Raw genomic sequence first — 13,811 nt, 5'->3', positions numbered from 1 at the left:
TCTTGATTCCAGCTTGTGCTTCTTCCAGCCCAGCGTTTCTCATGATGTACTCTGCATAGAAGTTAAATAAGCAGGGTGACAACATACAGCCTTGACGTATTCCTTTTCCTATTTGGAACCAGTCTGTTGTTCCACGTCCAGTTCTAACTGTTGCTTCCTGACCTGCATATAGGTTTCTCAAGAGGCAGGTCAACCAGTTAGGACCACAGTTAGGACCTGATTACTGATATTCAATCGCTAAGTCATGTCTGACTGTTTTGTGACCCCACGGACTGGAGCCCACCAGGATCCTCCATCCATGGGATTTCCTAGGCAAGAATACTGGAGTGAGTTGCCATTTCTTTCTCCAGGGGATCTTCCCCACCCAGGGATCAACTCACGTCTCCTGCATTGCAGGTGAATTCTTTAACTGCTGAGCCACTGGGGAAGCCCTTTATCAGCCTAGAGTTACTATTTAAAGTCTCAATAAGATTATCTTGGGAAAGAAGGCAGAAAGAGAAAGAAAAGTCTACAACCAAGGCCTGGTGCACTCTCATTAGGTGGAGGCTCGATAGAAGTGATCCAGGGCAGAGAGGCCAAGGGTAAAAGGAAAGACAAAGAATTGTGCTTTCACTGATAGCTGAAGGAGAAACAGTTTCAGGGTGGAGAGGAGTCAGCATGTTTACTGAGAGGTAGTCAGACACAGATACACAGAGAACTGGTTGTTCTCCATCCTCAAAAGAGATTAGCCATGAAGCTAACAAAGCTTATATTTCACAGCCCAAATCTTATGGTTACCGAAGGGGAAGGAGTAGGGAGGAATAAATTAGGAGTTTGGGATTAACATAACATTCTACTATATATAAAATAGATAAACAACAAGGATCTGCTGTATAGCACAGGGAACTCTACTCAATATCTTGTAACAACATATAACAGAAAAGAATCTGAAAAAGAATACACACTAATATATTTATCTGAAAAACTGCTGTATGCCTAAAACTAACACAACATTGTAAATAAACCATACTTTAATTTAAAAAAAAAACTTAACAGCCTGTCACTAGTACAAGCTCCTTCCAATGCCCATAGTTAATTTCGTACCTGCAGTTTTGTATCCTTTTGCTTACAGGATTCTCCAACTTGATAAACTTAAGCCCCATAAACCTAGATGTGGCTCTCCTCACCATCCTTCTCCTCTCTCTAACAACCTGCCCAGGTAAACATCACTGATGTCATTTTTTCCTTAGTTCCCTGTGCTGCATTCCTCTCTTCCACTGTTCTCTTTTCTTCTCCTTTCATGCCCTAAATGAAGATGTCGACTAATATTTGACCTCAACCTGTTCTCCCTACATTATTGCTCTGTGAACTTATTCATTCATCTCATTCTTATGTGACAATTCCCAAATTCAAACTCCAACACTGAACTCTACCTCTCAAATATGGGCAAATACTTATGCTCTTGTGGAATTTGCCATGATAAAAAGTTACCCTTTTATAAAGCTCATGAGCAAAAGATGAAATGGATAAAAAGGGAAAGAAGCATATGCTTGGCTCAGTCAGTATTACTCACTAGCATGTTCTTTCAGAAAAGAAATGGAACGGTACTTCCCTAGTAGAAAGAATCTGCCTTGCAATGCAGGGGACATCCCTGGTCTGTGAAGATTCCACATGCCTTGGAGTAACTAAACTCCACTCATCACAACTTCTGAGCCCAGGTTTTAGGGCCCGTGAACTGCAACTACTGAGCACTTGAGCTGCAATTACGGAAGCCAGGGAGCCCCAGAGTTTATGCTCCACAAGAGAAGCCACTGCAAGGAGAAGCCCGAGCCCCCAAACAAAACAGTAGCCCCTGCTCCTGGCCACTAAAAAAAGCCTGTGCAGCAACAAAGACGCAGAGCAGAAAAATAAAGGAAAAAAAAAAAAAAAGAAATGGAAGGCAGGCTGTCTTAGTAACCTATTGCTGAGCAACAAAGGACCCCCAAATTTAGTGGACAACAGCATTTATTATTTATTATTATTGCTGTCCTGTTTTTGCAGGACAGCAATCTGTGTGAGACTTAGCTGGGTCTCTCGCAGGCTGCAATCAAGCCCTTGGCGGAGGCAAGTCATTACTTCAAGGATCCCATGGGGCAGGATGGATCCCTTAGGAGGGATTAGCAGGATTCAGTTCCTCACAGGTTGTTGGACCAAGGGCCTCAGCTCTGCGTGGGCTGTCTGGCCGGGGGTGATGCTCAGTTCCCTGCCATGTGGATGGCTCCATAAGACAGCTCACAACCTGGTTAAGTGGCTTCATCAAAGTGAACAAGTGGGAGGGCAGCGAGGTAGTGCCCATGGTGGGGAGTGCAAGAAAGATGAAAAGTCAGTCTTTTATAACCTCATCTCCAAAGTGACCTCCATCACTTTTGTTTTATTCTATTGCTAGAAGTGAGTCACTAGGTCCTGCCCACACTCAAGGGGAGAGGATTTGCATAAAGGAGTGAATACAGGGAGTCAGATTAAGGGGAGCATTTTAGAGGCTTCCTACCGGTTCTCCAGGGACTCGCAATCCTGCAGAGACAGCCTTATGGAGTACCTGAGAAAGGCCAAGGTAATGCTGGCGCCATGGCTGCCAGTCTACACAGGTGTGTTAAGTCACTCTACGTTTGAGACTCTATGTTCCTGTCAGCTTGCTTATAACACGTTTTAGACCATCACTGATCAGTGTCTTTTGAGATGCGTTCCAGGGAGATATCCACCTCCCCTCCCACTCCAGAATAGTTGCTACAATACTATATAAAGTAAGCTTAAAGACTTTACCAAGAACCATTCTCTGTGCTGGTGTAAGAGTCCCCATTCTTTCTGGTATTGCAGCCAACTGGAAAATGCAGTGACTTCAATTCATTTTCCACCACATGGTCAAAGCTTCACAGAAACACTCCTCCTCATCAATGTAGGAGACAATTTTATCATGATATAAATTATTTGTACTACCTCAGAAACTCAAGTTTTTCAACTCATCTCCCAAGTTTTCCTCATGCTATAAGAAAAGAAAAGAAAAAAAAAAGACCAATTAGCTTTCTTTAATCTCTCTGAAAATAACTCGGCGATTTAACAATTAGCACACGGGCATATAATTACTCGCAGTAAACATGTGATTTAGGTGTATGTTGGCTAACTAGGCGCACATTGCGGGTTGGCGGGCTGGGGCCCCTCGTGCAGTTCCACCCCACACCTCAGGGGGAAGTCGCTACCCTTCCTTCGGCCCGCTTGGCGACCCGGCTCCCGTCTCTGTCAGACCCGACCAAGTGGCCAGGAAGTGGGGGAGGCCATAGCGACGGCGGCCCAGGCTTCCTCTGTTAAAACAAGGTTTGTCCCTTGTGATGCGCTAGTGGAAAGCACACTATAATTCTGTAAACCCTGGGCACTCTGACGGCTGCCCGGGCCTGGGTCCCGCGAGATCCCGCATTTTCTACCCCCGCGCCGGCGCAGAAAGGTGCGGTCCGGCCCGACCCGGAAGCTGCCGCGGCCGCCTAGTGCCGAGCTCGCCTCTCGCCTTGTGGGCTCCTGGCGCCCCGACTTCTGGGGCCCGCCGTGTCCTCCTTTCTTGGTCCCCTCTGGCCCATGGGTCTCCATGGCGACGGCGGGGGCCCGGCTTGGGGGGCAGGCAGCCCGAGTGGGGGCGCGGGGCGCTGGGGGCCTCTGCGGCGGCGTCGCCGTGTTCGCCGCTGTGGCCGCCGTGTTCACTCTCACGCTGCCCCCCTCGCTGCCAGGGGGCGACTCGGGTAATGTACTCTCAAGGTCGTCCCTCCTGCCCTCCCTGATTCTGACCGTTTCCACGAGATCTGGTCAGTTCACCCACTCCATCCTCCCGCCGGGGCCCCCCGCAGGGTTTTGCGTTTCAAAACCAGTTTGTGTGTTTTCATTTCTGTAATTGTCCTGTAGTTCTGGTCTCTTGTAGTTTTTCAGCCTTTCGAGACAGGGCTGGTTGCTTTCTCCTCATGGGACTTAACTGACCGCTCCACTTCTCCAGATCATCTTCGTAGCTTTCCATTCCTTTTTCGTCCACAGATACCAGTGTTACTTGCAGAGTCTTTGTCGTGTACCAGACAAAAGGGCTGACAGGAGCCGCGAGCAAGTTTCATGGAGAGTGTTGTAATGCGGGCAGAGACAATACACAAACTGTTGAATAAACACAACGTATTGGGAGAAGTTATTGGAGACAGTAAGAGGAAAATGTGATTGATAGTTGGGTAGGCAGTGGCTCTATCCGGATGGCTAGTCCGGAAAGGCCTCTAAGGAGGTGATATTTTAGTTGAAATCTGAACGTTGAAAAGCAACCAGCCTTGCAGACTATTTGCGGGAGAACACTTAAAAATAGTGGAAACCAGTTGCGGCTTAAAGCTGATTCTATCGAAAAGCGTGACTCGGGGCTATTTAAATCACATGAATAATCGTTGCGTATTTGGGATGAGATGCAGAGGCAGGTTTTGTTTTGTTGTCAAACTGATCATCTAATACTGCCTAATAATGATCAGTGATTTTGTCAGAATGGTGCTGAAACTTGGGGTAGTGAATCTATAGACTGAAAAAAACTGAACACCTTAGTTGCTGCATAACAGAATACCCCCAAATTGAGTGGCTTAAAACAACAAACGGTTATTCTCTCACATGTTCTGTTGATCAGGAATCTGGGTGCAGTTTAAGTGGGTGCTCTTATCCAGAACAAGTTTGTTGTCCTGGTGTGGGCTGGGGTGCAGTCAACTCAAAGGTTCAACCTAACAAGGATTAAATTCTAAACCTCATCCAGCTCTTTGATGTGGGGTTTTCACAGAGAGAGAGAGAGATGGCACCTCTGCCTACAGCTCTGTCATTTTGTAACCCAATCTTGGCAGTGGCAGACCACTGCCCTGTTTTATTCTTGGAAGTGAGTCAGTATGTCCAGCCCATACTCAGCGGCAGAGGGTTATCCAGTGAGAATACTGGAATTTGGGAGTTTTAGAGGCCGTCTTCAAGGCTGCCTACCACATTGAAGATCCCTGATGTTCCTTTTACACATCATTACCTTTATTTTTTCTTTCAGATCCTATTGAATAGGAGCAGTGTTTCATTAGTATAGTGGGGAATGGAGTTATTTTCAAGTTTTATACTAAATAATAGAAATAACTTTATAGTTGTGAGAGCTTTGATATTGGAGAGTATTACTTACAGGTTGAATAGTTCTGTACCTTTGAAAAAAAGCATTGATAGTTCTTGACTATGGTTGTTTGAGCCTGAAGGATGAGATTAGAATGAATAATAATAACACTTGTTGAGCACTTAATATGTGCTAGGCACTGTTCAAAGTGCTTTACATAGATTGCCATTTTAATTCTCCCAGCTGCTACCCTGTGAGGTAGGTACTCATTTATTTTATAGATGACAAAACTAAGGTTAAGCTCTGTCCAGAATCACACAAGTAGAAGATAGAGGTAGTCAAGAGGAAAAAAACCCAAGTAGATTGAATTTAGAGTGTGCTCTCTTAACTAGCCTATGCTCTAAATTCTTTTAAATCTATCATCATGTATTTAGTGATGAAGTCTATTTAAAATTTATGATTGTATTACCAAGCTCATTTTGCTTTCTGTACAGCAGGCCAGTAAATCGGGAAAACAGTTGTTGGAGCAAGGAATAACCACTTTAATTGTAAAGCTAGCAGACTGAAAAGATGACAGACTAGCACCTCAAAAAAAAAAAAAACAAAACAAAACCTTGGTACATATACAATGGAATACTACTCAGTCGTTAAAAATGAAGTAATGCCACTTGCAACAACATGGGTGGACCTAGAGATTGTCATACTGAGTGAAGTAAGTCAGAAGGAGAAATACTGCGTGGCATCCCTTGTATGTGGACTCTAAAAAGAAATGATACAAATGAACTTACTTAGAAAACAGAAACAGACTCACAAGCTTAGAGAAGGAACTTAGCGGTTTGCCAGGAGGAATGGATAGATAAGGAGTCTGGGATGGACAAGTACACACTGCTGTATTTAAAATGGATAACCGACAAAAACCTACTGTATAGCACATGGAACTCTGCTCAATGTTATGGGGCAGCCTGAATGGGAGGGGAGTTTGGGGGAGAATGAATACATGTATACATATGGCTGAGTCCCTTTGCTGTTCACCTGAAAATATCACAACGTTGTTAATCCACTATACCAGGTTTCCCTGGCAGCTCAGCTGTAAAGAATCCACCTGCAAATGCAGGAGATAAGGGTTTGACCCCTGAATTGGGAAGATCCCCTGGAGAAGCAAATGACAACCCACTCCAGTACTACCTGGGAAATCCTATGGACAGAAGAGCCTGGCAGGCCTCACAGTCCATGGTGTCACAAAAGAGTAGGACATGTCTTAGCAACTAAACCACCACCACCCCAATACAAAATAAAAAGGTGTTGTTGTTCAGTTACCTAGTCATGTCTGACTTTACGCCCATGGACTGCAGCATGCCAGGCCTCCCTGTCTCTCACCATCTCCCTGAGTTTGCCCAGGTTCATGTTCATTGCATCGGTGATGCTGTCCAGCCATCTCATCCTCTCACTTCCTCTTCTGCCCTCAATCTTTCCCAGCATCAAGGACTTTTCCAGTGAGTCATCTGTTCATATCAGATGACCAAAATACTGGAGCTTCAGCATCAGTCCTTCCAGTGAATATTCAGGGTTGATCTTCCTTAAAATTGGTTTGATCTCCTTGCATCCAAGGGACTTTCAGGAGCCCTCTCTAGCGTCACAGTTTGAAGGCATCAGTTCTTTGGCGTTCTGCCCTCTTTACAGTCCAGCTCTCAACAACTGTACATGACCACTGGGAAGCCCATAGCCTTGACTATACGGACCTCTGTCAGCAGAGTAATGTCTCTGCTTTTCAATACACCGTCTAGGTTTATCATCGCTTAACTGTCAAGAAGCAATTGTCTTCTGATTTCATGGCTGCAGTCACCATCTGCAGTGATTTTGGAGCCCAAGAAGAGAAAATCTGTCACTATTTCCACCATTTCCCCTTCCATTTGCCATGCAGTAATGGGCAGGTGCCATGATCTTAGGTTTTTTAATATTTAGTCTTAAGCTGGCTCTTTCACTCTCCTCCTTCACCCTCATCAAGAGGCTCTTTAGTTCCTCTTCACTTTCTGCCATTAGAGTGGTATCATCTGCATATCTGAGGTTGTTGATGTTTCTCCCACCTATCTTGATTGCAGCTTATAACTCATCCAGCCTGGCATTTCTCATGATGTGCTCAGCGTGTAGGTTAAACAAACAGGGTGACAGCAGACAGCCCTGTCGTACTCCTTTCTTGATCTTGAACCAATCAGTTGTTCCATATAGGATTCTAACTGTTGCTTTTTGACCCGCATACAGGTTTCTCAGGAGACAGGTGAGATGGTCTGGTGTTCCCATCTAAGAGCTTTCCACAGTTTGTCATGATCCATACAGTCAAAGGCTTTGGTGTAGTTGATGAAACAGATGTTTTTCTGAAATTCCCCTACTTTCTCTATAATCCAGTTAAGGTTAGCAACTTCATCTTCAGTTCCTCTTCCTTTTCTAAACCCAGTTTGGACATCTGGAAGTTCTTGGTTCACATAATGCTGAAGCCTAGCATGCAGGATTTTAAGCATGGCCTTATTAGTATGGGATATCAGTACAATTGTCCAATGGTTAGCACATTTTTTGTATCACCCTTCTTGGGAATTGGGATGAGAATTGACCTTTGCTAGTCCTATGGCTACTGCTGGGTCTTCCAGATTTGCTGATGTTGTTTAGTTGCTCAGTCATGTCTGACTCTTTGGGACCCCATGGACTACTGCACACCAGGTTTTCCTATCCTTTCCCCTATCCTTCCAGGACTTGCTCAAACTCATGTCCATTGAGTCGGTGATGCCATCCAACCATCTCGTCCTCTGTCATCCCCTTCTCCTCCTGCCTTCAGTCTTTCCCAGCATCAGGGTCTTTTCTAATGAGTCAGCCCTTCGCATCAGGTGGCCAAAGTATTGGAGTTTCAGCTTCAGCATCAGTCCTTGCAATGAATATTCAGGACTGATTTCCTTTAGGATTGACTAGTTTGATCTTCTTCCAGTCTAAGGGACTGTCAAGAGTCTTCTCCAACACCACAGTTCAAAAGCATCAATTCTTCAGTGCTCAGCCTTCTTTATGGTCCAGCCCTCACATCCGTACGTGACTACTGGAAAAACCATAGCTTTGACTAGATGGATCTTTGTTGCCAAAGTAATGTCTCTGCTTTTTAATATGCTATCTAAGCTTGTCATAGCTTTTCTTCCAAGAAGCAAGTGTTCTTTAATTTCATGGCTGCAATCAACATGTGCAGTGATTTTGGAGCCCAAGAAAATAAAGTCTCACTGTTTCCATTGCTTCCCCATCTATTTGCCATGAAATGATGGGACCAGATGCCATGATCTTCACTTTTTTGAATGTTGAGTTTTAAGCCAGCTTTTTCGCTCTCCTCTTTCACCTTCATCAAGAGGCTCTTAAGTTCTTCACTTTTTGCCATAAGGGTGGTGTCATCTGCATATCTGAGGTTATTGATATTTGTCCCGGCAACCTTGATTCCAGCTTGTGCTTCATCTAGCCCAGGATTTTGCATGATGTACTCTGCATATAAGTTAAATCAGCAGGGTGACAAATTGCTGACATAATGAATGCAAAACCTGATGGCATCATCCTTTAGGGATTTGAATAGTTCTGCTGGAATTTCATCACATCCACTAGCTTTATTAGCAGCAGTGCTTCTTAAGGCCCTCTTGAAAAGTCAAGAATGTACTCCAGAATGTCTGGCTCTGGGTAACTAACCACACCATTATAGTAATCCAGTTCATTAAGATCTTTTTATACAGTTCTTCCATGTATTCTTTCCATCTCTTCTTGGTCTCTTCAGGGTCTATTAGGTCTCTACCATTTTTATCCTTTATTGTGCCCTTCTTTGGGTGGAATGCTTCCTTGATGTTTCCAATTTTCCTAAAGAGATCTCGTCTTTCCCCGTTTGTTATTGTCTTCTATTATTAAGCACTGTTCGTTGAAGAAGGTCTTCTTGCCTCTCCTAGCTATTCTTTGGAACTCTGCGTTTAATTGGACGTACTTTTCCCTCTCTCCCTTGCTTTCTGCTTCTCTTCCTTCTTCTACTATTTGTAAAGTCTCCTCAGATGCCACTTTGCCTTCTTGCTTTTCTTTTTCTTTGGGATGGTTTTGTTCGCCACCTTCTATATAATATGTGGACTTCTGTTCTTAGTTCTTCAGGCACTCTGTTAACTAGATCTAGTCCCTTGAATCTATTCGTTACCTTTACTGCGAATTCATACGGGATTTGATTTAAGTCATACCTGACTGGCCTAGTGTTTTTCCCGGTTTTCTTTGTGCTGTGCTTAGTCGCTCAGTTGTGTCCACCTCTTGGCGACCCTATGGACTCTGTCCATGGGGATTCTCCAGGCAAGAATACTAGAGTGCCATGCCCTCCGCCAGGGGATCTTCCCACTCCAGGGATTGAACCCAGGTCTTCCACATTGCAGGCGGATTCTTTACCATCTGAGCCACTAGCGAATTTTCTATGAGAAATTGATGATCTGAGCCACAGTCAGCTCCAGGTCTTATTTTTGCTAACTGTATACAGCTTCTCCATCTTCGACTACAAAGAATGTAATCAATTTGATTTCAGTATTGACCGTTTGGTGATGTCCATGTGTAAAGTAGTCTCTTATTTGTTGAAAAAGGGTATATGCTATGACCAGTACATTCTCTTGGCAGAATTCAGTTAGCCTTTGCCCTGCTTCATTTTGTTTTCCAAGGCCAAACTTGACTGTTACTCCAGGTATATCTTGACTTTCTACTTTTGCATTCCAATCTCCAATGATGAATAGAACATCTTTTTTTGGTGTTAGTTTTAGGAGATCTACTAGGTCTTCATAGAACTGATAAGCTTCTTTGGCATCGGTGGTAGAGGCATAAACTTGGATTACTGTGATGTTGAATGGCTTGCCTTGGAAATGAACTGAAATCATTCTGTCATTTTTGAGGTTACACCTAAGTACTGTATAAGTACAATTTCATACTCTTTTGTTAATTATGAGGGCTACACCACCACCACCACCACCCCAATACAAAATAAAAAGTTTATATACACACACACACGAAACAACCTAAATTTGGATTCCTTTTATACAGAAGAGGGGGAGGGTCCACTGTGGTGCTGACCAGTAGCTAAGTGGGGCTGCTATATCTGGCGCCTGCCCCACACCATTACAATTGTTACTTTGTTTTCGTTAATAATGTCTTTTATTTTTTTCCCAAAAGAATAAAGTTATCTATTCACTTAGAGTTATCAGATTTTTTAGGTATTCTGATTTGTTTCATTTGACGCTGGTTGCTTCTAATATTTTTATGTTCATTTTTTTGAGAATGCTAAATAAACTTTTCCAATGTTGCCAGTAAAATTTGTAAATCACATCTTTGATAATTTTGCTTATGTGTTTAATGTACTGTTCTCTTTAGATTTCATGTTTATGAATTTTTTTTAACCAATAAACAGAATGCATCTCAAGACCAACATAAAGCATATACTCTTCTTCCTAATAAGTCTTAAATTATACTTCATGAATCCATCACATTGTGTGGCCTAGCCAAAACTACTTTTTGTACCACTTGATACACATTGTTGATTTATGGGCAAAAGCATTCCTGGTCATTTAGAGGAAAGGTTGGGAATCTAGCCTTCACTTGTGTTTGTTATTCTTGGGAAAAATAAATTAGCTTATATGTATATTTATATATTTTTAACATACAGAGGGATCTGGGTTATGTAAAGGTGAAACATCTGCTAACTACTCTGAGTTTGCCACCCATTTTTGTCCCAGACAAAGCTGTGGTTCTCAAGCTTGAATATATTGATACTTGAGAATTGCCTGGAAAACATTGGCCCTGATTCCAGAGGGTGTCGTGTAAGGAGATTTAGGTTATGGTCAAGGAATCTTCACTTTTAAGGCATCCAGGTAATTCTGATACAGGTTATAGTAGGACTTATATTGGACAAATTGTGTTTAGTTGCTAAGTACTGTCCAACTCTGTTGAACCCCATGGACTATAGCCTGCCAGGCTCCTCTGCCCATGGGACTTCCCAGGCAAGAATACTGGAGTGGGTTGCCATTTTCTTCTCCAGGGGATCTTTTTGGTCCAGGGATCAAACCCACATCTCCTGCATTGCAGGTGGACACTTTACCACTGACCCATCGAACCCTAGTGTAAAGGGTTGATTGAGGGAAAGCAAGGTGCCAGAAGGCTTTTTTTTTTTAATTATTTCTCTTTGTATCATGTTCAATTTTAAGAGTAGTGCTTCTCTTTAGCTTTTTATCAAGAGTACATAATAGACTTTGAACACTAGCATCTTTTCTATTTAGATTTTAATTCACATACGAAAAGAGTTGGTGTTGGAGGTTTGTAACATTCAAGATTCATCTTTCTACCAACAACTCCCACAAAGAATAACAGTATATTGACTTTTCAATGGTAAAAAGAGAAAATAGGGCATTTTTCTTAATGTTAGATGTAATTCTAAATACATTTTTATTTGAGGAGAATGAATAGTGGCCTTGAAAATCTGAACTGAACTGTGCTTCATTGCACTTACAGAAATGTAAGAATCAGAAATTAATTAAAACCTTTTGGGACTGAACACATAAGAGCAAACCCATTTTGGAATATAAAATGATAAATACAGTTTTGGTAACAGTATCTACAAAGGGAAGGTTATTTTAAGCATTTTAAAACCATGAATGATTTGTGTAAGATACAAAAAGGGCTTTTGTCTTCTAAGATGTTCTTGAATTTTTCTGGAAGACTTCAAAGATGTCCTTAAGCATGTGACTTAAGTGAGTAGTATCTGTCTTTCATGCCCTTGTGGGGCTTCTCTGAAGTGAGCAATTATCCCACCTGATGGGGATGTCTGAGTCTTTTTGTCATCTTCTATGTGCGGGACTCTTCTGGGTGGCACAGGAGGGAGAGGTGCCGATGTCTTCTTGACAGAACCCTAAAATGGATAACTTAGTGGAAAAGACAAATGAAAACAACTAACCAGAATAGAAAGCAATCTAAAGAAGTGCTAAATAGGTTCAGGCAGGTTCTATGAAGGAGGCAGAAGTGATTAATTCTAATGGGTGAAGCTGGGGAGGGGTATGTGTAAGGAAAGGTGTCACTGAGAAGGTAACAATTGAACCAGGCCTTGAAGGATTTAGGAGAGAATGCTGGGTGAGAAAGTGAGTGATAAGAGGTGCAAAAGAGGACCATTTCAGAGTAACAGTGGGGAGCCCGATCTGACAGAGGTGAGCCTAAGTTTCATGGACATAAGCCTTGGGAAAGGAACCAGAAGCCGTAGAGGGCTTAGGTGTCACAATGAGAAATCAACTTCATTCAGTGGGCAGAGAGCAGCCATTGAGAAATTTTAGACTAAGAAAACAATCTTGACCTCTGGTGGGGCCGGGGGTGGGGGTGGGGGTGGCAGTAATTAGTGATTTCAGTAGGGAGATGAATTGAAATAGAATATTGGTCAAAAGCTACTGCCATAGCCCAGGACAAGAGAAAAGGTCTAAAATATGATCAGGGTTCTAGAAATGAAGGACATTGATAGCCACTGAAGGATAGAAAATAGACATTAATATGATCAGGGTTCTAGAAATGAAGGACATTGATAGCCACTGAAGGATAGAAAATAGACATTAATACATTTTCTGATAATTTTTAACTTTCATAAATCAGTTAATATTGATTGATTTCTTAAACTCTACAGTATTATGTATATAGGAATGAGTCAGAAATAGTCCCTGGATACTAAAAGGACTATCAAATAGGCACTGAATTACTACATCATAATTTTAGAAGTAATTGCTAATGTTGAGGAATTACAAAGAACTATGTAAATGACATGGTGATTTAATGGTTTGAAAAAAAATGTGCTGTGGTAATCAAAGCTTGCCAAAATAACCTGCAGTTAATAAGCATTTGGCAATTGTTTAAAAATATCCAGGGTAATGAATGTAGAGAAGGTATCTAAATGCCAGCTTAGGGCGGAAAAGCACATTTTATAGACTGTTCAAATCCAGCTTCTGCTCATTTTACATATAAGGTTGCATTTTTACAGGCAGTTTTGCACTAAATTCTTGAGGGATAACAGCGTTTTACACTAATGCTCTGTAAGAGTTTTTATATATTTGCAAGTGTAAACAACCTTCAGGACGGAAAGTAAGCTTTTTTAAAAAGTTGAAGTATACTTGATTTACAATGTTGTGTTAGTTTCTGGTGTACAGAAAAGTAATTCAGTTATACATATTACATATTCTTCATTATAGGTTATTGCAAGATATTGGATATTATTCCCTCCTATAGTAGGAGCTTGTTTAAAGTAAGCATTTTTAGAAACTAGAATTCACCTATATTTCCACTGACCAGTTATTAAAAACTGTCAAAGATAGTTTGTTCAATGAGACCTAAGGGAGAAAATACTCTGAGACTATTTCATGCTGTTAAATCTCTACAGATTTACAGTTTTATCCAGTCAAATTAATGCAAAACCCCAATGCAAGCATTTGGATTTTGAAAACTTTGGAGGAGTGTCATTTTCTAATAGTAATTATTGGTTTTACATTATTTTTTCACAGGGGAACTGATCACAGCCGCACATGAGCTTGGAGTAAGTATTAGTTTTATTGTTTAATCAATGCTCTCATTAACAGTTTTAGGAATTAAGAAAGTTTAATTAAGCATGGAGTAAAGTAGATTAATTTATTTTCAAACCCCAGTTTTTAGTAACTTATAAGTACAG

The 13,811-nt window shown here is 41.9% G+C and overlaps 1 protein-coding gene across 1 annotated transcript in view; it reads left to right on the top strand.

The window, feature by feature from the left end:
* The first annotated feature begins 2,545 nt into the window (after positions 1-2,545).
* TMEM260 (transmembrane protein 260) overlaps positions 2,546-13,811 on the top strand; it is a 72,779-nt gene continuing 61,513 nt past the window's right edge. The window contains exons 1-3 of the mRNA XM_086319035.1: positions 2,546-2,569; positions 3,419-3,743; positions 13,648-13,679. Coding sequence (XP_086175161.1) covers positions 2,546-2,569; positions 3,419-3,743; positions 13,648-13,679 — 381 coding nt within the window. The remainder of the gene's footprint in view (positions 2,570-3,418; positions 3,744-13,647; positions 13,680-13,811) is intronic.

The sequence above is a fragment of the Bos grunniens genome, chromosome 10 (assembly GCF_055505025.1).
Source record: "Bos grunniens cultivar Pamir isolate PY7600 chromosome 10, Bosgru_T2T1.0, whole genome shotgun sequence".
NCBI lineage: Eukaryota > Metazoa > Chordata > Mammalia > Artiodactyla > Bovidae > Bos > Bos grunniens.
The sequence above is the reverse complement of the archived record's forward strand: the minus strand, read 5'-3'. Positions and strand labels throughout refer to the sequence as shown.